We start from the raw sequence: 21,959 nt of genomic DNA on the forward strand, positions 1-21,959 counted from the left end.
GTATTTAGGCATAAGACACGCCCCCTGTCATACCCCTTAAAAAATATTTATACAAAAAAAATGTTAGTTAACCACTTGCTTCCCCGCCCATAGTCAAATGACGTCAGCAGGAGGGATCTCCCATCCTGGGCGGGCGCCTTATGACGTCAGCAGGAGGGATCTCCCATCCTAGGCGGGCGCCTTATGACGTCCTCGGCTTCCCGGCCATCTAGGGGACGCGTCCGTTACTCAGGAGCCGATGCGCGTGTCTGGCGGCCGCGATGTCCGCCAGGCACCCGCAATTGCCGGTAACAGAGCAGGGACGTGGATCTATGTGTGTAAACACACAGATCCACATCCTGTCAGGGGAAAGGAGACCGATCGTGTGTTCCCAGTACAGAGAAAAGGAACACCGATCGGTCTCCTCCCCTTGCGAGTCCCCTCCCCCTACAGTTAGAATCACTCCCTCGGTAACACATTTCACCCCTTTCCCTGCCAGTGACATTTACACAGTAATCAGTGCATTTTTATAGCACTGATTGCTGTATAAATGTGAATGGTCCCAACATAGTGTCAAAAGTGTCCGATATGTCCACCGCAATGTTACAGTCAACATAAAAATGACAGAACACCGCCATTACTAGTTTAAAAAAAAAAAAAAAAAAAAAATGCCATAAATCTATCCCTTATTTTGTAGACGCTATAACTTTTGCACAAACCAATCAATATACGCTTATTGCGATTTTTTTACCAAAAATATGTAGAAGAATACATTTCAGCCTAAACTGAGGAAGAAATGTGTTTTTTTTTTTTTTTTTTTAAATTGGGATATTTATTATAGCAAAAAGTAAAAAATATTGTTTTTTTTTTTTCAAACTTGTCGCTCTTCTTTTGTTTATAGCGCAAGGCATAAAAACCGCAGAGGCAATGAAATAGCACCAAAAGAAAGCTCTATTTGTGGAATTAGTGAGTACAGTGTCGCATGACCGCGCAATTGTCATTCAAAGTGTGACAGCACTGAAAACTGAAAATTGGCCTGGGCAGGAAGGGGGTGAAAATGCCCTGTATTGAAGTGGTTAAACCCACAAGTGCTTTTTTTTAACCACTATTATTCCTTTATATTGGCTTTTGAAATTTACAAATGCAGCAATTTAGAAATTGGATGAAAGGTTTAGCTCTGGGAAACACTTTTAAAAGGGATAAAAATTTGCATTATATATACATTTATACGGATCAGACAAAAATGAGGGCCAAATGAGGAGGAAAGAGAGACAGAGGGACTTTGTTCCAAATCAGGGACAGTCCCTCAAAATCAGGGACAGTTGGGAGCTATTGCTAATCGGACAGAAGTTCGCTGCTTTTACAATTCAAGATCTAGACATTCTAAGTATTGTATTTCACTATATAACCTCAGTTTACTGCTAAAAAAAAAAGTGTAAAATGCAAAACTCTGGTGGATGTAACAAGATGTCCGCTTGCCCCCCTTCTCAATGTATCCTTATTGTGGAGGAGTGCGGGGTGTAGCAAGATGGCGGCGACAAAACGTCACTTCCGTTACACACTCTGACGGGTCGCCTATTCTGACGGAACTGCTGCTCTCTTGGCAAGGTGCGCGTTCTAGCTAAGCGGGAGCGCGCGCCATGTGGAGAAGTGCGTGAAATTTAGAAAAAGTTATAAAAAGGTCCAGAATAAGAACCTTTTCACCAGGGCTGAGGCCGGGGCCACTTCTGTTACCTTAGTGAAATAGTTGGGGGAGTCCTTGACATTTTTTACTTAGGCCTCTTGCACACTGGAGCTTGACAAAGCTCAGTAAAGCTTATTTTTTTACGGAGCTAAAATACAACCCATTCATTGTAATGTGCCTATGCACACAGGCGTGTAAACAAGTTTTTAAGAGCCTGTGTGCATAGGCACATTACAATGAATGGGCTTAATCTTAGCTAGTAAAAAAATAAGCTGTACTGAGCTTTTTCAAGCTGCAGTGTACAAGAGCCCTAAAACCAATAGTAAACTGCCACAAAAATAAAAAAAATTAAAAATCGGGCCCCCTGCAGGTTACCATTTTCCGGGAACTACCCGGTACTTCCAGGTATGGGGGGAGCATGTTGAGCTGCATTGATATGCACATGTCCACCCAGGCTCAATGTCAAGGCACATACAAAACAATTGGGTGGAGAGCACACACCCAGTCCCTGTCTCCTGGGGCAAGTGCATCGCATAATACCAATGCATGAAGAATAGCATAGAGTTCTACAACCCCGGCAAAAAATTATGGAATCACCAGTCCCTGAGGATGTTCCTTCAGTTGTTTATTGTAGAAAAAAAAGCAGATCACAGACATGGCCAAAAACTAAAGGCATTTCAAATGGCAACTTTCTGGCTTTAAGAAACACTAAAAGAAATCAAGAAAAATAATTGTGGTGGCCAGTAACAGATTTATAGAACAAGCACCAATTCTGAGGAAAAAATGATGGAATCATGAAAAACAAACAAAATAACACTCCAACACATCACTAGTACTTTGTTGCACCACCTCTGGCTTATAACTGCTTGCAGTCTCTGAGGCATTGACTTAATGAGTGATAAACAGTACTCTTCATCAATCTGGCTCCAGCCTTCTCTGATTGCTGTTGCCAAATCATCTTTGCGGGTTGGTCCTTGTCATGGACCATTTTCTTTAACTTCCACCACAGATTTTCAATTGGATTGAGATCCGGACTGTTTGCAGGCCATGACATTGACCTTATGTGTCTTTCTTCAAGGAATTTTTTCACAGTTTTTGCTCTATGGCAAGATGCATTATCATCCTGATAAATGATTTCATCATCCCCAAACATCCTTTCAATAGATGGGATAAGAAAAGTGTCCAAAATTTCAATGTAAACCTGTGCATTTATTGAAGATTTAATGACAGCCATCTCCCCAGTGCATTTACCTGACATGCGGCCCCATATCATAATTGACTGTGGAAATTTGCATGTTTTCTTCAGACAGTCGTCTGCATAAATCTCATTGAAACGGCACCAAACAAAAGTTCCAGCATCATCACCTTGCCCAATGCAGATTCGAGATTCATCACTGAATATGACTTTCATCCAATCATCCACAGTCCAAAATGTAAGAACTGTTCCCAAAACAAAAGATAATGGAAAATCTTCCAAAGGGAATGAGGAAATCTTTTTACTTTGGAGAGATTTCCACTTACTGCCTGCTGCATCTCTGGGACAGGAAGGGGAAATTTCTCCAAAGAGAAAAAAAATAAAATGCCAGGGGTTTTATCCCTTCCCTACTCAATCCAAGTTTTGAAAAAAAAAGTTTTAGCTATACATACGTCACTTAGCACTTCTGTAATAGCTAGTCCACAATTTGTGTAGGAAACAGGACTTCAGGCTTTTTATTAGAGTGTAGAAAAATGGGTCCTTGGTTTTGGCAGTCTCTCTTTGGTAGTGTAGCTTCTTGTATTTCCTTGGCAGTCCTGTTTGCTACAGACCAGCTATCACAGAAGCTAAGTGACTTTTAGTGTACCCCTATTGCATGCAGACTACTGCATTTGTTAGAAATAGGATAGGTAGCGTGTGTATGTATTCATATTTGTATCACTTTGTATGACTTGAATTGTATTCCTATAACTATTATTAGTTTGTATATGCAACACTCTTGTTTAGTAAATGCACGTTAATAGAAGTATGGAGTTAACAAAAAAAAGTATATCTTATACAGCCCTACGTGGATGCAGCATTGATCTCATGCTGCATCTGTTCCCTCCCCCCTGCCTGTGAACTGAGAATTGAGCGATCAAACACCACTGATCGCTCAGTTCTCCCCTCCACTCTGAGCAGAGAGACCCGTGACTGTCAGTCAGCGGCTCTCTGCTCCTCCAGCGCTCACTGGAGCACTGAGCTGGAGAGGGGAGAATAGGGAGCGGCTGGCTCAGTCTTACAGCGGTGCATTTAAAAGGGTAAGTCACAGCTGCAGGTCCAGGAATCTGGGTGGATCCTGACTGTTAAGTTGGGATCTTTCCCCAGCCTGGACGACCAAGTGACGTCAGCCTACAGCGGGCTTTAGCCTGAAAACGGATCACAGGAGTGCAGAACAAACTGATCCATAGGAGAAGTACAGCCAAAAAAAGTTTTTGACATACAGTGGATATAAAAAGTCTACACACCCGTGGTAAAACGTCAGGTTTCTGTGATGTAAAAAAAAGAAAAAAAAAAATGAGATAAAGATAAATCATTTCAGAACTTTTTTCACCTTTAATGTGACCTAGAAACTGTACAAGCCAATTGAAAAACAAACTGAAATCTTTTAGGGGGAGAGGAAGTAAAAATAAACTAAAATAATGTGGTTGCATAAATGTGTACACCCTCTTATAACTGGGGATGTAACTGTATGCAGAATTAATCAATCATATTCAAACACATGTTAAATAGGAGTCAGTACACACCTGCCATCATTTAAAGTCCCTCTGATTAACCCCAAATAAAGTCCAGCTGTTCTAGTAGGTCTTTCCTTACATTTTCTTAGTCGCATCCTTCAGCAAAACCCATGGTCCGCAGAGAGCTTCCAGAGATCTCATTGTTAAGGTATCAGTCAAGCGAAGGATACAAAAGAATTTCCAAGGCATTAGATATACCATGGAACACAGTGAAGACAGTCATCATCAAGTGGAGAAAATATGGCACTACAGTGACATTACCAAGAACTGGACATCCCTCCAAAATTGATGAAAAGACAATAAGAAAACTGGTCAGGGAGGCTGCCAAGAGCCCTATAGCAACATTAAAGAAGGTGCAGGAATATCTGGCAAGTACTGGCTGTGTGGTACATGTAAAACAATCTCCCATATTATTCATTTGTCTGGGCTATGGGGTAGAGTGGTAAGACGGAAGTCTTTCCTTACCAAGAAAAACATCCAAGCCCGGCTAAATTTTGCAAAAACACATCTAAAGTCTCCCAAAAGCACGTGGGAAAATCAGTTATGGTCTGATGAAACCAAGGGTGAACTTTTTGGTCATAATTCCAAAAGATATGTTTGGCGCAAAAACAACACTCCACATCACTAAAAGAACATCATACCTACAGTGAAGCATGGTGGTGGCAGCATCATGTTTTGGGGCGGTTTTTCTTCAGCTGGAACAGGGACCTTAGTCAAGTTAGAGGGAATTATGAACCGTTCCAAATACCAGTCAATATTGGCACAAAACCTTCAGGCTTCTGCTAGAAAGCTTAACATGAAGAGGAACTTCATCTTTCAGCATGACAAGGACCCAAATCATACATCCAAATCACCAAAGGAATGGCTTCAGCAGAAGAAGATTAAAGTTTTGGAATGGCCCAGCCAGAGCCCAGACCTGAATCCGATTGAAAATCTGTGGGGTGATCTGACGAGGGCTTTGCCCCTGCAATATGACAGATTTGGAGTGTTTTTGCACAGAAGAGTGGGCAAATATTGCCAAGTCAAGATGTTCCATGCTGATAGACCCTTACCCAAAAAGACTGAGTGCTGTAATAAAATTAAAAGGTGCTTCAACAAAGTATTAAAGGGTGTGCACACGTATGCAACCATATTGTTTTATGTTTTTATTTTTACTTCCCTCCACCTAAAATGATTTCAGTTTGCTTTTCAATTGAGTTGTACAGTTTATAGGTCACATTAAAAGGTGGAAAAAGTTCTGAAATTATTTATCTTTTTCTCATTGTTTTACATCACAGAAACCGGACATTTTAACAGGGGTGTGTAGACTTTTTATAATCCACTGTACTACTTCTTTCATATATTACTGGATCAGTGTTTTTGGCTTTCATTCATGAATTAGATTTGAAACAAACCAACCTGTTACCGAGGAACCTGCATAGAGAGTAGACGTTCTTGTCTGGCTGTAGTTACATTCAGAAGCATGTAGAGGTGGGACCAGGTAGATCTCTCGCAAGGCATCAGAGCCACCCCATAGAAATGTACTTTGCCAAATATTTAAGTTCATCTCCTGCAGAACAGACGGCCCTGAGAAGGAAATGATGCAGCAGCAGGTACAGCATGTAAGTGTAGCTAACACTTTATAATTAAAGAAAAAGTTCACCTTCGTGAACAGGTTACATTTTCCACCCTAAAAACGGGATGGAACATGTAACATGTACCCAATGCTGCAGCCGCTGCCTGAACCCCGCACTCCTTGTCATAGCAAGGGGAAAAGTTCCCGATACTAGCTGTCACTTTTTGAAAATCAGCGTGGGTATGCGGCGCTCCGCCCACACAGCAGCATCATTCATACACAGAGCTATGTGTGTGAATGAACTACAAGCCCCGTCATACTTACAGGTGTCGGCTTGTAGTTCTCAATGAACTACCATGGAGCTGTGGAGCGCCTTGGTAGTTCATTGATTGTTCCTGTCAGTGTATCTGCTTGCTAGTAAGGGCACACAGATCCACGGACAGATATGCAAGAGACCTGCATGGCACCAGAGATCTGCTGATTGCTGATGCAATGCTTTACAGGCTCAAAAAAAAAAAAAAAAAAAGTAATAAAATGCACATTTTTTTTACCTGAAAATAAATGTGCATTTTTTTTTTTTTTTTTTTTAGTTTTTTTAAGTGAACTTATCCTTTAATGTTTTATGGGTTTATTAACACTAAAATTTTCTTTAAAAATTGTGGGTTTTTTTTCCCGCAGACAAGTTATAATGGAGCCACCACGGCAGAACAATACAATCTCAGAAACCTTTATTGATTTACAATCGGCCAAATGCAAAATATAAATGGTACTGTACATTAGCCTCACATTTTACAAACCTGAACAAAAATAAGGCAAAAACAGAAAGGACATGTCATGTCATGTGAATACGGACTGTAGTGTCCCACAAATGTGTACCCAAACACTACTAGACAGATATTTTTCAAAAGGAAATCTTCACTCTGTCAATAAAAAGTTGACTTTAAAAGCCATGGGCACAAAATAGCAGAAAAGAGAAGCTGGAAATACACATGCACACACTAGAACACGTTACATCCAAAGATTGGAGCACACAAACGTGCATCCTTGTGCGTATAAGTGAATGTAATATGCAGTGTGTGGGGGCACCAGGTATACGTCCCATCTGCTGCAGAAAGTATTTTAATAAACAAAACAGGGGCAACGTTTTTCACACGTGGCAAAGGAAATCTGTATTTTAATAAAGATTACTGCTAAAAATGCTTGTAAAATAGGCAGATAAATACTAAAGCCCGCTGAAACATCTTTATTCTAAATCGATATGCCTTTTTTAAAATCAAAAATTAGAACCTTAAACAGCTTAGCCTAGATAAACTGCCAAAATATCTTGGTTGTACTTCTAACATACCCTAATTTTAGGCTACGTTCACACTTGCATGAACAACATGTTACCGCAACCTGTGGTGAAACCAGTTATTGGTGTTGGTGCATTGACATGCCTTTTAGTTTGAACGGCAAACCAACACACTAAGGGAGGTGGTGCTACATTGCATTCCCACAAAAAGGGAGCAGTTTTGGCTGAGGTGTGCTGGCAAAGCACATCTAGGCAAAATTAAAGGGCTCAATAAATCGCATTTTTATCTGTGGATGGATCTCCGACGCTGCCTGTATTTTGGTGCATTTATTTGTAACTAAAAACCTTTTTTTATATTTTATTTTAACCTTTTTTGCTGGGTATTTGCTAAAAGCAGTAAGGTCATTTATCTAAGGAGACAGATCCAAAGGAGAAGGCAAAACTCTAAAGGTGTCCAGCTTACTCTCATAGGGAGGCTTGATAGGATGTTACCCTGTATAATGAAAACGAGGCTTGGTTTTCTCATTAAGGTTTGGGAAGCCAAGTCGAGGCTTGGTTTGCTTTCTTTACATATTTAAGGCAATGACACAGCACGTCGCCCGTGCCCTAGGACAACGTCAATCTGTGACGAAACTAGTATGGCGGATGACGTGCTGACGTCATAATGACATACTAAGTCCCGGAAGCGCGGGCGTTCGATTTTATCTGTACCGGCCGATATACTATCTTTTGCGTAAGGGAGATGTTCTCCCCTTTTTAAACTATTAACTCCGAAATAAATGTCTTGGATTTTACACTATGTGGAGCATCTTTTTTCTGAGTGGGATATCCGCGGATATCTGAAAACGAGGGGACAGGAGAGAGAGTGCCTACAGGATCCCTGTGTGCTGAGCAGACTGCAGCCCAAAGGCCCTGGCAGGGTAATCAGCCACAGGCGTTTCTGACCTCTTTACAGGTCGGATCCATCTGGAAAACAGGCATTCTTCTCTGGCGATGGTCACATGTGGTGTTGATATCATTTGGGATCTGGAATATCTGGAATGCATCTATGAACTGTGACTTGGGAATTCAGGAGTGTGACACTTCTATCTTTTCACTACCCTGGTCCTGCACCTGCCTCTCTTCTATCACATAAGACTGTGTATAATTGGATGTTCATGCTATTTTTAAACCTTTTTTGAATAAGGACTTTTATATTGCACCTATCAATGTTATATTGACATGCTCATGAATAGTATGTTTACTTAATGCTAAGCGTGACTCTGTTTTTAGATTTATTGACTTCTTTGTGATATCACACATGAGAGTTGCTGCTTTTTCTTGACTCATCACTTTTATCTATTGTATTGTTTTTAAAAAGCGCGTTTTTTTCTCCCCTTAAAAATTAAAAGGCTGCCTTAGCGAAATGCGCGTTAACATGGGTTCATTATCGCACCGATAAATTGTAAACCCTGCTTTGGTGGTCATGCACAGCAATGATGTAGAAGCTGGCACAAGGAAGCGAGGAACCAGGCATCTGACACAACAGAAATGTTTGATACCAATGGTGCCAATGGAGCCAATATTTGACTCTTAGCTGCAGGAAGGTTTGATTTACCTGCAGGAAAGCTAAGTATTAAACATCTTTTTATTACGGGGTTCTTTTAACAGACTAGGGAGTACATTTTCTTCAAATGTTCATTGCAGGAAACAGTAGGAGTCTGGGATGTGAGCCCTGTTAATATGTGGACAATTGGCCAATATTAGAAAGGCATGTCTCACCAGGCACAGGTAAAGAGCCTCATATGATGGGACATATGAGGCTCTTTTCCTGCACCTTTTTTGTGCAAATCGAATGTGTGTTCAGCCATACAACTGTATGGCTGAATTCGCATTACAAAGACATCCCATGTGATCTACAACAGCAATGCGGTGCCTCACCGATGCGATGTCTGTGTCCACATATGTGTTAATACAAGCTCAAGGCTTTTCTTGGGAACAACAGGAAATAAGTGGAAATCTCCTCAAATGAGACAGCACAATAAAAACAGGAGGTTCAACATTTCTCAACTTGTCCAAAAACAAATGGTTTGGCTGGAGTTTTACTTTAAAGAGGAGTTCTGACTGCGCCCCAACCCCCCACCAAAAAAACGAAAATAAAAGTCAGCACAGCAATAAACACTGTAGCTGCTGACTTTTACTATTGGGGCACTTACCTGTCCGGGCATCCAATGGTGTCCTCACCCAAGCCGATTCTGGAATCGGCTGTCGGATGCTGGCGCCTCCATCTTGGCTAAGGGAAGCAGGCAGTGAAGCCTTGCGGCTTCACGGACTGTTTCCTACTGGCATGTGCAAATAGGCTTGTTTGGGGGTGGGGGGGGGGGACAGTGGGCCAAACTTCCAGCTCACTTCACCGCCACAAACTGAATAGGAAGTGAGAGCGGGTACCTGTCAAAACCCTCCCCAAAAAAGTACAAATTGTGGCAGTGGAGGCGAGGAGGTAGACTAGCGGAGCTTCGCTTTAAAGACTATGGAAACTTTTTAAAGTCAATCCAAATCTAACATTTTTCCTGTTTTGAATAGAATAGAAAAGAGTTGGAACCCATAAGAATTGTGGTCTCTATGTCACGTTATTTTGCATTATTCTTTCCCAAAGACACAACCACAAGTGAGAGTAAACCTCCCTAGTGGAAGATTTCTTCTCTACTCTTTCTATAACCCCCATTACCATGAAGAAATTATTAGTTTAGCTCTTTGGCTCAATCAAAACTATCATATTATCTGTAGAGTCACAATGTGACTAAATGACTATAAATGGAGGACTTCTTTTTGCCTTTCAGTTTTGGGCTTTCAAACAATATTTCCCATGAAGGACTGGGTATAAGGATATATTTTTATGTAAATGTCAGCAGCGTCTAAAGTGATTTTGCTTGTGCGCAATTTCTGCAGCAGAAGAAACCAGCCCATGGAGCTCCCTTTTAACTATTAGAGCTTGCATTTAAATAAATGGGGCAGCGGGACAAGACCACACAAGTGTTTGACAGACCCCTCAGCTAGCAGGGGCGTTGGTAGCTAAAGAAGTATTCAACTGTGTAACAGAAGCCAATAGACTAACAAATAGAACGTGTTCTGATGTTCAATCTTGAGTACCCAGGACTCTCAGTGCTGGGTCCATTGGATGTTTTTCAGATCGATCCCATCTTGCACCATCTCCCACAGTGGGCTGCAAAGAACACATATTGATTAAAGAGGATGATAGGATCCAAATATTAGACAATAGGCTTAAAGCTGAACTCTTGAGAATAGTAATAAGCCAAACAGCTCTAGGTTCAAGTCAGTAGGGGTTCACCGAACTTCAAAAAAGTTCAGATGGCAAATCCGAACCCCATCAAAATCAATCGGAGCCGAATCTGTCAAATTAAATATGCCAATTTTCTAGGCCGTAAAAATATAGCATGAGAGTGTGGGCACTACACTGGGGAACATGTACCAATGCAAAAAAGGAAATTTAAATTCCATGCAGCTGGGAGCAGTTATTTGTTAGAAAGATAAATAGGAAAAAAAAAAATTGAGTAAACCTCCCCAGCAGAGAACACAAAACAGCAATGAAAGTCATTCTATCAAAAAAAAAAAAAGGCTTTATATACACTTTAAATCCAGTTTCAGATAAACTCCGGTATCTTACCAGCTCTTAGGATTATAAAGGTATGCTTTCTGCCCACTGGTACACACTACACTTACTCCATTCATACAAATGTAGGAAAAGGCCAGGTTTCTCTCAATGTTTGGTATACCTCATTTCTCTGAGCCGTTTCACCTCCTGGATGCATTTCCCAACAGTAAAGTCAACTTCTTCCTCTGTTGTGAATCTTCCAATACCAAACCTAAATGATAATAGATAATAAAAACATAAAAACCTACCATCTAAAACAAACAGAAATTTAAATTACAAAATACAAAAAAAAAAATAAAAAAAAAAGGATGAAAATGCCAGCAGACAACTCCATACCCTGCCAGTATGTGGTAATGGTGGGCAGTTCTAATCAGCTTTAAACACTTCCTAGTATTGTCAAAGCTTGCCACTCCATTCTATATACACTCCTCTTGGTTCATCATTAAGATGGGTTGCTCCCACAAGCCAATAGTAACATGCAGGAAAAGAGGAGAAAGCTTTGAGATTAAACACAGGAAGTGCTGGAGCTTTGCCAACCAGAATGGCCTGCTACAGATGTGTGGGCACCTTGATATCTTCAATTTGTTGGTAAACTTTTTTTTTTTCTCTTTTTAGACACTGCTACAATGTTGGTTTTAACACTCTCTTGGTCTAAAATACACATCTTCATAAACAGAAACTCTCAAAACCAACCTGATAGAGGAGTGAGCCAGGTCCTCATCTGCTCCTATAGCCCTCAAGACATAAGATGGCTCAAGGGACGCCGAAGTGCAAGCGCTAGAGGTGAACAGAAACAAAAAGGTTAAAGTGCAAGTCTGAAGGGTTCATATGCAATCCACAATTTCAGTAACATCTACCTAGTACACAAACATCTGGTATGAGGAAGTCAGTTACTATTTCTCTTGATGTAAATTATCTTCTATAGATCATAAAAGCTTTTGACTTTGTTGCAAGAACATTGCTGCATTTGGGTGCTGCACAAAGCCATAATAATGCCAATACACAAAACGAAGATTTGCTACTTATTCAGCTACAACACTGATGGCATCCATACACCTTCATGAAATATGGATGAGGATTGTAAATATCTGAGAATGTATGTGTGCACAGGCAAGAGTCCAAAGCACGATATTAGGGTAAATAAGGTAATTGACTTTCTTAAAACAGAACAGCAGAGAGTTCCAGACTAAATGCGTATTGGCAAGGTATTTATTAGAATACAATTGGCAACTCATTTTTAGATGTAATAACAAACCATGTCTCTATGATATAGATCACTGCTCTCCATAGGTCAGCAAGGTAGATGGCCAGGATGCTGCTGTGGGACGAGCCAAGTAATGCAGAGAACCAGGCTGGCACTCACAGGGGCACTGGACTGGAAGTGACGTCTGATTTTGCAGGTGGCCATAGCAGCATCCTGACCATCTAAAAGGGAGTTGCCAATTGTCTTTTAATAAATACTGTGCGCATACTACTGCACTCAGTCTGGCACTCCTTGCTGTTCTTTTTTTAGTTTCCCAGAGGTGCTTCAATCCTAGAAAAGCATCTATTGGTGTTGTGTGGAGCAGGATACAGACTTTATTGACTCATTTACATTATTGGGGTTCACAAGAAATCTATAGATTTAACTACAGCTTTTTCATAGCTTTGGCTTTTCCCCTGTTTTTCTTGTTCATCATTTTAGTGGGAAGCTTCTGGTCTTATGCCATTTGCACTTGTCTTTGATTTAATTGACTTTCTTGTAGCCCTGATGGAGGGGAAGTGGATTGCGCGCACCCCTCCAAATGCATGGTTTTATATGATCTTATCAATAATCACTAAAGCGATCTGGACTTTTTTTTTTTACCAGTGGCAGCCACCCACCTCCACCCCCCCCGACCCCCCCCCCCCCCAAATCCACGCGCCTGGCCCCTAATTGCATGGATTTTAATGTTTTTTTTTTAAAAGCACATGACTAGAACCTGAGGCTCTAATTGGCTTAAAAAAAAGGGTGGGCTCGTGGCACAGAGCACTGCACCCTAAGCCCACCCCCAGTTGTGTGACAATAGTGAACTAATATTCCCTATTGTCTTCCTGATTCTCCTCCCGGCCAATCAGGAAGTGGGTCCCGAGTCCTGATTGGCCAGGGAGTCTCCAGGCGCCCCCCCCAAGATATTGTGCACCAGCTACCACAGTTTACTACCAGTAGAAAAGCATGCTTTGTACTATCATACCTTCCAGAAGAGAGTGCAACATCTTTCAATGCCATCAACAAACTCTCCCCCTCCACATAGGCAAAAGAAAGGTTTACACAGCCTGAAAAAAAGTAAGAAGATTAGACTTTTATAAGCTAAACAGAGATCATCATAATAATGCATTCAAAAGAACCTTTGCTTTGTCAACGTGGGGGGAAAAAAAAAAAAAGAAGACAAGTTCAGATTAATGGCAGCCCTTGCGGTGCTTCTACTTACCTTCTTTCTCCCCTGCAGCTTTGTCCACACTTGAAGAAAAGACGACCTGTGTAAGCGCAGGATGGAGGTGGCGCTGGGTCTAAATTACCAAGCACCAGCGCTGTCATGTGGGGGAGAAGAGAAAAACAAAAAAAAAGGGAATAGGGAATGATCCCTGACAAGGATGAGAAATATTAAGTTATTTCTCATCCTTGTCAGCAGTAAAATGAAGGCCCCCTTTCACACTGCTGCCACTTGAAAGTCCCGTGATTTTGCAGTGATTTTAGGGAATGCCTGTGTGTAAACTTGAGATCTATGGACCTCAACTTGTATCAAAGTCAGACCAAAGTAGTACAGGGACTACTTTGAAGTCGCACAGATATCAATAGTACTCATTGGAGATCATGAGGTACGACTTGTCATGCGACTTTGCAGTCCCAAGTCGCAGGTCAAGTCGCACAAGTGTGAAAGGGGCCTAAAGTGAATCTGTTTTCCTACAAAACTTGAACACATAGCCTCGCTTTCAGCCTAACACCAGCTAAATGTATCACATATGCAAAAACAAAAAAATCTGAAGTCTCAAAATGAATAACAGCATGCATTTAACCACTTGACAACTGGGCACTTAAACCCCCTTCCTAACCAGACCAATTTTCAGCTTTTGGTGCTCTCACATTTTGAATGACAATTACTCAGTCATGCAACACTGTATCTATATGAAATTTTTGTCCTTTTTTTCACACAAATGGAGCTTTCTTTTGGTGGTATTTAATCACCGCTGGGTTCTTTATTTTTTGCGCCGTAAAAGAAAAAAGACCGAAAAATCTGTAAAAAAAATACATTTTTCTTCATTTCTGTTATAATATTTTGCAAATTAGTAATTTTTCTTCATATATTTTGGCCAAAATTTATACCGCTACATATCTTTGGTAAAATTAACCCAAATCGGTGGATATTATTTGGTCTTTGTGAAAGTTATAGAGTCCAAAAGCTATGGTGCGAATATCTGAAAATTGATCACACCTGAAGTACTGACGGCCTATCTAATTTCTTGAGACCCTAACATTCCAGAAAAGTACAAATACCCCCCAAATGACCCCTTTTTGGAAAGAAGACATTCCAAGGTATTTAGAAAGATGCATGGTGAGTTTTTTGAAGTTGTCATTTTTTCCCACAATTCTTTGCAAAATCAAGGTTTTTTTTTTTTACTTTTTTTTTTTCCCACAAAATTGTCATATTAGCAGGTTATTTCTCACACACTGCATATGCATACCACAAATTACACCCGAAAACACATTCTGCTATTACTCCCGAGTATGGCGATACCACATGTGTGAGACTTTTACACAGCGTGGCCACATACAGAGGCCCAACATGCAGGGGAGCACCTTCAGGCGTTCTGGAGCACCCAGGCCAATTCTGACATTTGTCTCCTACATGTAAAAATCATCATTTATTAGCTAGAAAATTACATAGAACCCCAAAATATTATATATGTTTTTTTAGCAAAGACCCTAGAGAATACAATGGCGGTCGTTGCAACTTTTTATCTCGCACGGTATTTGCGCAGCTATTTTTTTAACACGTTTTTTTGGGAAAAAAAACTGTTTTGTGCTTTACAAAAACCAAAACAGTAAAATTAGCCTAATGTTTTTGCATAATGTGAAAGATGAAGTTACGCCGAGTAAATAGATACCCAACATGTCACCTTTCAAAATTGCACGCGCTTGTGGAATGGCGCCAAACTTTGCTACTCAAAAATCCCCATAGGCGACGCTTTAAAATTTTTTACTGGTTACATGTTTTGAGTTACAGAGGAGGTCTAGGGCCAAAATTATTGCTCTCACTCTACCGATCACAGCGATACCTCACATGTGTGGTTTGAACACCGTTTTCATATGTGGGCGGGACTTATGTATGCGTTCGCTTCTGCATGCAAGCACACAGGGACAGGGGCGCTTTAAAAAAAATTTTTTTTTTTTTATTGTTCATTTTACTTTATTTATTTTAGTTTGATGCTTTTTTCCAAAAAAAAAAAAATTTTGACCACTTTTATTCCTATTACAAGGAATATAAACATCCTTGTAATAGGAATATGGCATGACAGGTCCTCTTTACAGTGAGATATGGGGTCAATAAGACCCCACATCTCACCTCTAGGCTGGGAAGCCTGAAATAAAAAAAAAAAAAAAAAAAAACGATCCTGGCTTCGATCGTAGCGGTGAGTTGGTAGAAGCGCGGGAGGGGGGGACATCCCCTCTCGCCTCCCGTAAGAACGATCAAGCAGTGGAACAGCTGCTATGATCGTTCTCATGGTGTAGGGAATCGCTGGCTGAAAAAACTGATATCTGAATGATGCCTGTAGCTGCAACCATCATTCAGATATCTCCGCACAAAGTCAAGGATGTTGTATGATGGCCGGCGAGCGGGAAGTGGTTAAAACGCTTTTTTTTTTTTTAACACAAAGTTGTCCATTTATACAATATTTCTACCACATAACATGTACATACCAAAAATGACACCCCAAAATAGATTCTCCTGCTCCTCCTGAGTACGGCGATACCACATGTGTGAGACTTCCACAGCCTGGCCACATACAGAGGCCAAGTACAGCCGAGCATGGCTCAGCATGGCAGGGTATGGCGGGGTATTGCGGAGTATGGCGGGGTATTGCGGAGTATGGCGGGGTATTGCGGAGTATGGCGGGGGCGGGGTATTGCGGGGTATGGCGGGGTATGGCGGAGTATGGCGGTGTATGGCGGAGTATTGCGGGGTATGGCAGAGTATTGCGGGGTATGGCAGAGTATTGCGGGGTATGGCAGAGTATTGCGGGGTATGGCAGAGTATTGCGGGGTATGGCAGAGTATTGCGGGGTATGGCAGAGTATTGCGGGGTATGGCAGAGTATTGCGGGGTATGGCAGAGTATTGCGGGGTATGGCAGAGTATTGCGGGGTATGGCAGAGTATTGCGGGGTATGGCAGAGTATTGCGGGGTATGGCAGAGTATGGCGGGGTATGGCAGAGTATGGCGGGGTATGGCAGAGTATGGCGGGGTATGGCAGAGTATGGCGGGGTATGGCAGAGTATGGCGGGGTATGGCAGAGTATGGCGGGGTATGGCAGAGTATGGCGGGGTATGGCAGAGTATGGCGGGGTATGGCAGAGTATGGCGGGGTATGGCAGAGTATGGCGGGGTATGGCAGAGTATGGCGGGGTATGGCAGAGTATGGCGGGGTATGGCAGAGTATGGCGGGGTATGGCAGAGTATGGCGGGGTATGGCAGAGTATGGCGGGGTATGGCAGAGTATGGCGGGGTATGGCAGAGTATGGCGGGGTATGGCAGAGTATGGCGGGGTATGGCAGAGTATGGCGGGGTATGGCAGAGTATGGCGGGGTATGGCAGAGTATGGCGGGGTATGGCAGAGTATGGCGGGGTATGGCAGAGTATGGCGGGGTATGGCAGAGTATGGCGGGGTATGGCAGAGTATGGCGGGGTATGGCAGAGTATGGCGGGGTATGGCAGAGTATGGCGGGGTATGGCAGAGTATGGCGGGGTATGGCAGAGTATGGCGGGGTATGGCAGAGTATGGCGGGGTATGGCAGAGTATGGCGGGGTATGGCAGAGTATGGCGGGGTATGGCAGAGTATGGCGGGGTATGGCAGAGTATGGCGGGGTATGGCAGAGTATGGCGGGGTATGGCAGAGTATGGCGGGGTATGGCAGAGTATGGCGGGGTATGGCAGAGTATGGCGGGGTATGGCAGAGTATGGCGGGGTATGGCAGAGTATGGCGGGGTATGGCAGAGTATGGCGGGGTATGGCAGAGTATGGCGGGGTATGGCAGAGTATGGCGGGGTATGGCAGAGTATGGCGGGGTATGGCAGAGTATGGCGGGGTATGGCAGAGTATGGCGGGGTATGGCAGAGTATGGCGGGGTATGGCAGAGTATGGCGGGGTATGGCAGAGTATGGCGGGGTATGGCAGAGTATGGCGGGGTATGGCAGAGTATGGCGGGGTATGGCAGAGTATGGCGGGGTATGGCAGAGTATGGCGGGGTATGGCAGAGTATGGCGGGGGCATGGCGGCATTGCAGAGTATTGTGGGGGCATTGCAGAGTATTGCACAGCATTGCAGAGTATTGTGGGGGCATTGCAGAGTATTGTGGGGGCATTGCAGAGTATTGTGGGGGCATTGCAGAGTATTGTGAGGGTATTGCAGAGTATTGCACAGCATTGCAGAGTATTGTGGGGGTATTGCAGAGTATTGCACAGCATTGCAGAGTATTGTGGGGGCATTGCAGAGTATTGCACAGCATTGCAGAGTATTGTGGGGGCATTGCAGAGTATTGTGGGGGCATTGCAGAGTATTGTGGGGGCATTGCAGAGTATTGTGAGGGTATTGCAGAGTATTGCACAGCATTGCAGAGTATTGTGGGGGTATTGCAGAGTATTGCACAGCATTGCAGAGTATTGTGGGGGTATTGCAGAGTATTGCACAGCATTGCAGAGTATTGTGGGGGCATTGCAGAGTATTGTGGGGTCATTGCAGAGTATTGCACAGCATTGCAGAGTATTGTGGGGGTATTGCAGAGTATTGTGGGGGTATTGCAGAGTATTGCACAGCATTGCAGAGTATTGTGGGGGTATTGCAGAGTATTGCACAGCATTGCATAGTAGTAGGGATGGCTGAGCATGGATGGATGGATGGATGGATGGATGGATGTCTCTGTGCAGCGCTGTGGGCACTACACATCCAGCCCACAGCGCTGCAGACATCCATCCATCTCCCTCTCCTCCACAGTGTACCGATCGGTACACAGGAGGGGAGGAGAGGAACCGGCGTCATCAGATGACGCCGGTCTGTTTACATGTGATCGCGCCGTCATTTGACGGCGCGATCACATGGTAAACGGCCGCGATCAGCGGCCATTTACCGGGATCCGTGATGGACCCGGCGGTCACGGATGTCTTCGGGTGCGCGCCCCAGGGGGCGCGCGAGAGGGGAATTCTGGGAGGACGTCATAGTACGTCCACCCAGAGTTATCCAACCGCCCTGCAGCCGTCATTCGGCTATGGGCCGGTTGGTAAGTGGTTAAAAAACAAAAGATGTTGTCGCATTAAGGCCAATCACGGCGGTGACATGATCATAAGCCCCCCTTCCTCCAGACATTCTAAAGCCCTTAAAGGGACGGCAGTAGTCGGCTCTAGTGGCTTTAAGAAAAAATATATATAATGATCTTTAATATTGTATCACTTTAATACCTGGGTAACGCTGCTCAGGGTCTCCATTCAACACAACATCAGGAATATTACGCATTATATTCTTGATCAAACGATCTGCTAGGTAGCTGATTCTTTTGTGGTCGTACTGAAAGTGAAGAGAAATACAAAAACACTCTTAATATATATAAAATTCCCTCATTTATTGCATATTTTTAAGAGCTACTGAACTTTTTATAATACAATACATGGGAAGATATTTTAGAATAGATGCCCATCGCTGGAAAAAAAAAATTAAAGCCAATATGGGATTAGTTAGCGTTAACTTTTTGGTCACCAGAAGTCAATAAAGACTAGATAGTTAGGTTAACAGAAAATAAATGAATAAATAAGTAAATAAATGGGCAGACTCAATGGACCACTCTGCCTTTTTCTGCCGTCACTTTTCTATGTCTAAATTTAGTGATGTCAGCTTGTGTTATTTTACTTGACAATAAAATGTGCAATATAATAACATTATGAATAGATTTCAAAGTACGTTTATGTTTTTTTAGGAACATCAGGCTTCCGGTAATAAAATGTAATTGTATTTAGAGTCTTTAATTAATATTTTTTGATACTTTGATATATATGCATAGGGGGAGATTTACTAAAACTGGAGCATGCAAAATCTGGTGCAGCTCTGCATAGAAACCAGTCAGCTTCCATGTTTTATTGTCAAAGCTTAATTGAACAAGTTTAAGTTAGAAGCTGATTGGCTACCATGCACAGCTGCACCAGATTCAGTTTCAGTAAATCTCCCCTACAGTCTTTTGATAAATATTTTTGTAATACTGGACAATTACAGTATGAAAAAAAAAAATAGGTGGCAGTGTTCCTCTGTAGCTTTTATTTTTACAGAAGTCTGCAATTGATAAAAATCACACGACTGGGATCTGCTCCACACAAAGAGTCAGCTACCAGTCTCAATAAGAGGATTTATGAAGGTATTCCCAGCAGGGGACATCAGCCTCGTGCTGGGGGACGTTCACTGACAGATTGCAGGTAGGAAGAGGATAAATCCTGTAGCCAAGAAGCTATAGACCCAGCACCCAGTTTCCAAGTGTTCTATCACATCCCTGACTCTTCCATAATACTAAAGTTTCCACTATAAAAGACCTGCTTGAATATGCAAAAGGAATCTTCATCTACATTGTTTAGAGAAGTTATTAACCACTTCAATACTGGGCACTTACACCCCCTTCCTGCCCAAGCCAATTTTTAGCTTTCAGCGCTGTTGCACGCTGTTGTTTGAATGACAATTGCGCGGTCATGCTACACTGTACCCAAACACATTTTTTTATTATTTTGTTCCCACAAATAGAGCTTTCTTTTGGTGGCATTTGATCACTGCTGGGGTTTTTTATTTTTTGCGCAACAAATAAAAAAAGACCGAAAATTTAGAAAAAAAAAAGGTCTTTTTGTTTCTGTTATAAAATTTTGTAAATAAGTACGTTTTCTCCTTCAACGAGGCGGCACCGATAGGCACCACTGATCTGATCATACATAGTCGGCACTGACTGGCACCATTTGTGGGCACTGATTGGCATATATTGGGCACACTGGGCATCCCTGTCAGGAGAGCCGCCGATCGGCTCTCCTCTACTCGCGTCTGTCAGACACGAGTGAGGAAAATCCGATAAACTGCTCTTCCTGTTTACATCGTGATCAGCCGTGATTGGACGTGGCTGATCACATGGTAAAGAGCCTCCGTCAGAGGCTCTTTACTGAGTTTGATGTAGCGGTGTGTCAGACTGACACACCGCATCACCGACTGCCTCAGTGCACACCCCCACGGGCACGCCGAAAGTTAACCTGCTGGACGTCATATGACGCTCAGCCAGGATAACTGAACCACTGCCCGGCCGTCATTCTGCTATAGGCCGGGCGGGATGTGGTTAAAGGGCACAGAGAAGTCACCAGGGCAGAGGGAGCTGCATACACATAAAGTAGGAGAAAAATTATTTGATCCCCAGCAGATTTTGTACGTTTGCCCTTCGTCTAAGGTATTAAACTGGAATCGCGTCGGGTACCAGGGATTATCATCCACTGGAGAGTACTAGTGTTATTTTCATATGCACTGTCACAGTTTTTTTTATGTTGTCTGTTATGTTGGTCACATGCATACAATGTCAGATGCTAGACATCTTTTAATGTTTGATCATTTGTTGTGATCTTGCATCATTCTTTTTATGTAATAAAATTCTTTTTCTACACATATCATTGTCTGTGGCCTTCAAAGTCCCAAACATAGGGGGTAAATTCTTTTGTTCTACACAAACTAGGGATGTGGCCACTACATTGATTTTTGACATGGTAAAAGTCTCCTTCTTTTCTCTTTGACAGCTTTTTGGTCTTGCCCATGATGGTGGGTTTGAATGGAAGAAATATTCTGTGGACAGTTGTCGTTAGGAGCACCTTCTTAAATTCACAGGACTAATCTGTGTACTACATGGGCATAGTCTGTGGGAGTCAGAATTATTGTTGGTTGGTATAGGACCAAATACTTATTTTACTCTATAAACTGCAAGTCAGTTTATAATATTTGTATCATGTGTTTTTTTCTGGATTTTTTTTCTGTCTCTGTCTAATATAAAATACACCGATGATAAATATAAATAATAATTATAGACCCTTCACTTCTTGGTAAGTGGGAAAACTTAAACAATCTGCAGGGGATCAAATACTTATTTTACCCACTGTATAAGCAACCCTTCTGATCTCAGTGCAGGCACGCCTGCTATAACACCCCCCAAAAAAAATGCATTAATAAAAAATCTGATGGGTTTGTCCTAATCTAGTATTAATCTGCAATCCTATTTTATCATATAAAGCAGACCATTTACCTCTAACTCCTGCTGAGATATCTCACAGGCTGCCCCAAATCCCACAGTAAGCGGAGTTGGAACTGTACCAGATCTCAGGCCTCTCTCCTGACCTCCACCGCTCATCAAGGCCTCCACTCGTACTCTAGGTCGCCGGCGAACATAAATTGCTCCTACACCTTAAAAAAAAAAAAAAAAAAGGAAGGATAAACAGCTGATAGTAACCACCCAAGACCAGAAGCGTTTTGTAGCTTCATATTCAAAGAACAGAGAAAAGAGTGGGTACCTAGATTTGACAGGTACCCAGCCCAATCTTCTGGGACACATCACAGGTCCCGGAAGATTGCCTGGCAATTCAGGACACGCAGTGCAACTCTGCGCATTGCAAGTGTGGGCACCTGGCTGTAAAGCCGCAAGCTGTCACAGCCGGGTGCCCGTACTTGAAATGCGGCCACCGCAAAGAGGAGAAGGAGAGAAGCGAGGCTTCGGAAGGCTGCATCGCTGGACCGTGGATAAGGTGAGTGTGTGTTTATTAAA

At 42.6% G+C, this 21,959-nt stretch overlaps 1 protein-coding gene across 1 annotated transcript in view; it reads right to left on the reverse strand.

Annotated features, from left to right (window-relative positions):
- Positions 1–6,680: 6,680 nt before the first annotated feature.
- NFS1 (NFS1 cysteine desulfurase) overlaps positions 6,681–21,959 on the reverse strand; it is a 36,653-nt gene continuing 21,374 nt past the window's right edge. The window contains exons 8-13 of the mRNA XM_073606569.1: positions 21,444–21,601; positions 18,601–18,706; positions 13,126–13,207; positions 11,606–11,689; positions 11,034–11,123; positions 6,681–10,462 (exon numbers count right to left, since the gene is read on the reverse strand). Of these exons, the coding sequence (XP_073462670.1) occupies positions 10,399–10,462; positions 11,034–11,123; positions 11,606–11,689; positions 13,126–13,207; positions 18,601–18,706; positions 21,444–21,601 (584 nt within the window). The 3' untranslated portion in view covers positions 6,681–10,398. The remainder of the gene's footprint in view (positions 10,463–11,033; positions 11,124–11,605; positions 11,690–13,125; positions 13,208–18,600; positions 18,707–21,443; positions 21,602–21,959) is intronic.

The sequence above is a fragment of the Aquarana catesbeiana genome, linkage group LG12 (genome assembly GCF_042186555.1).
Source record: "Aquarana catesbeiana isolate 2022-GZ linkage group LG12, ASM4218655v1, whole genome shotgun sequence".
In the NCBI taxonomy this organism is placed as follows: domain Eukaryota; kingdom Metazoa; phylum Chordata; class Amphibia; order Anura; family Ranidae; genus Aquarana; species Aquarana catesbeiana.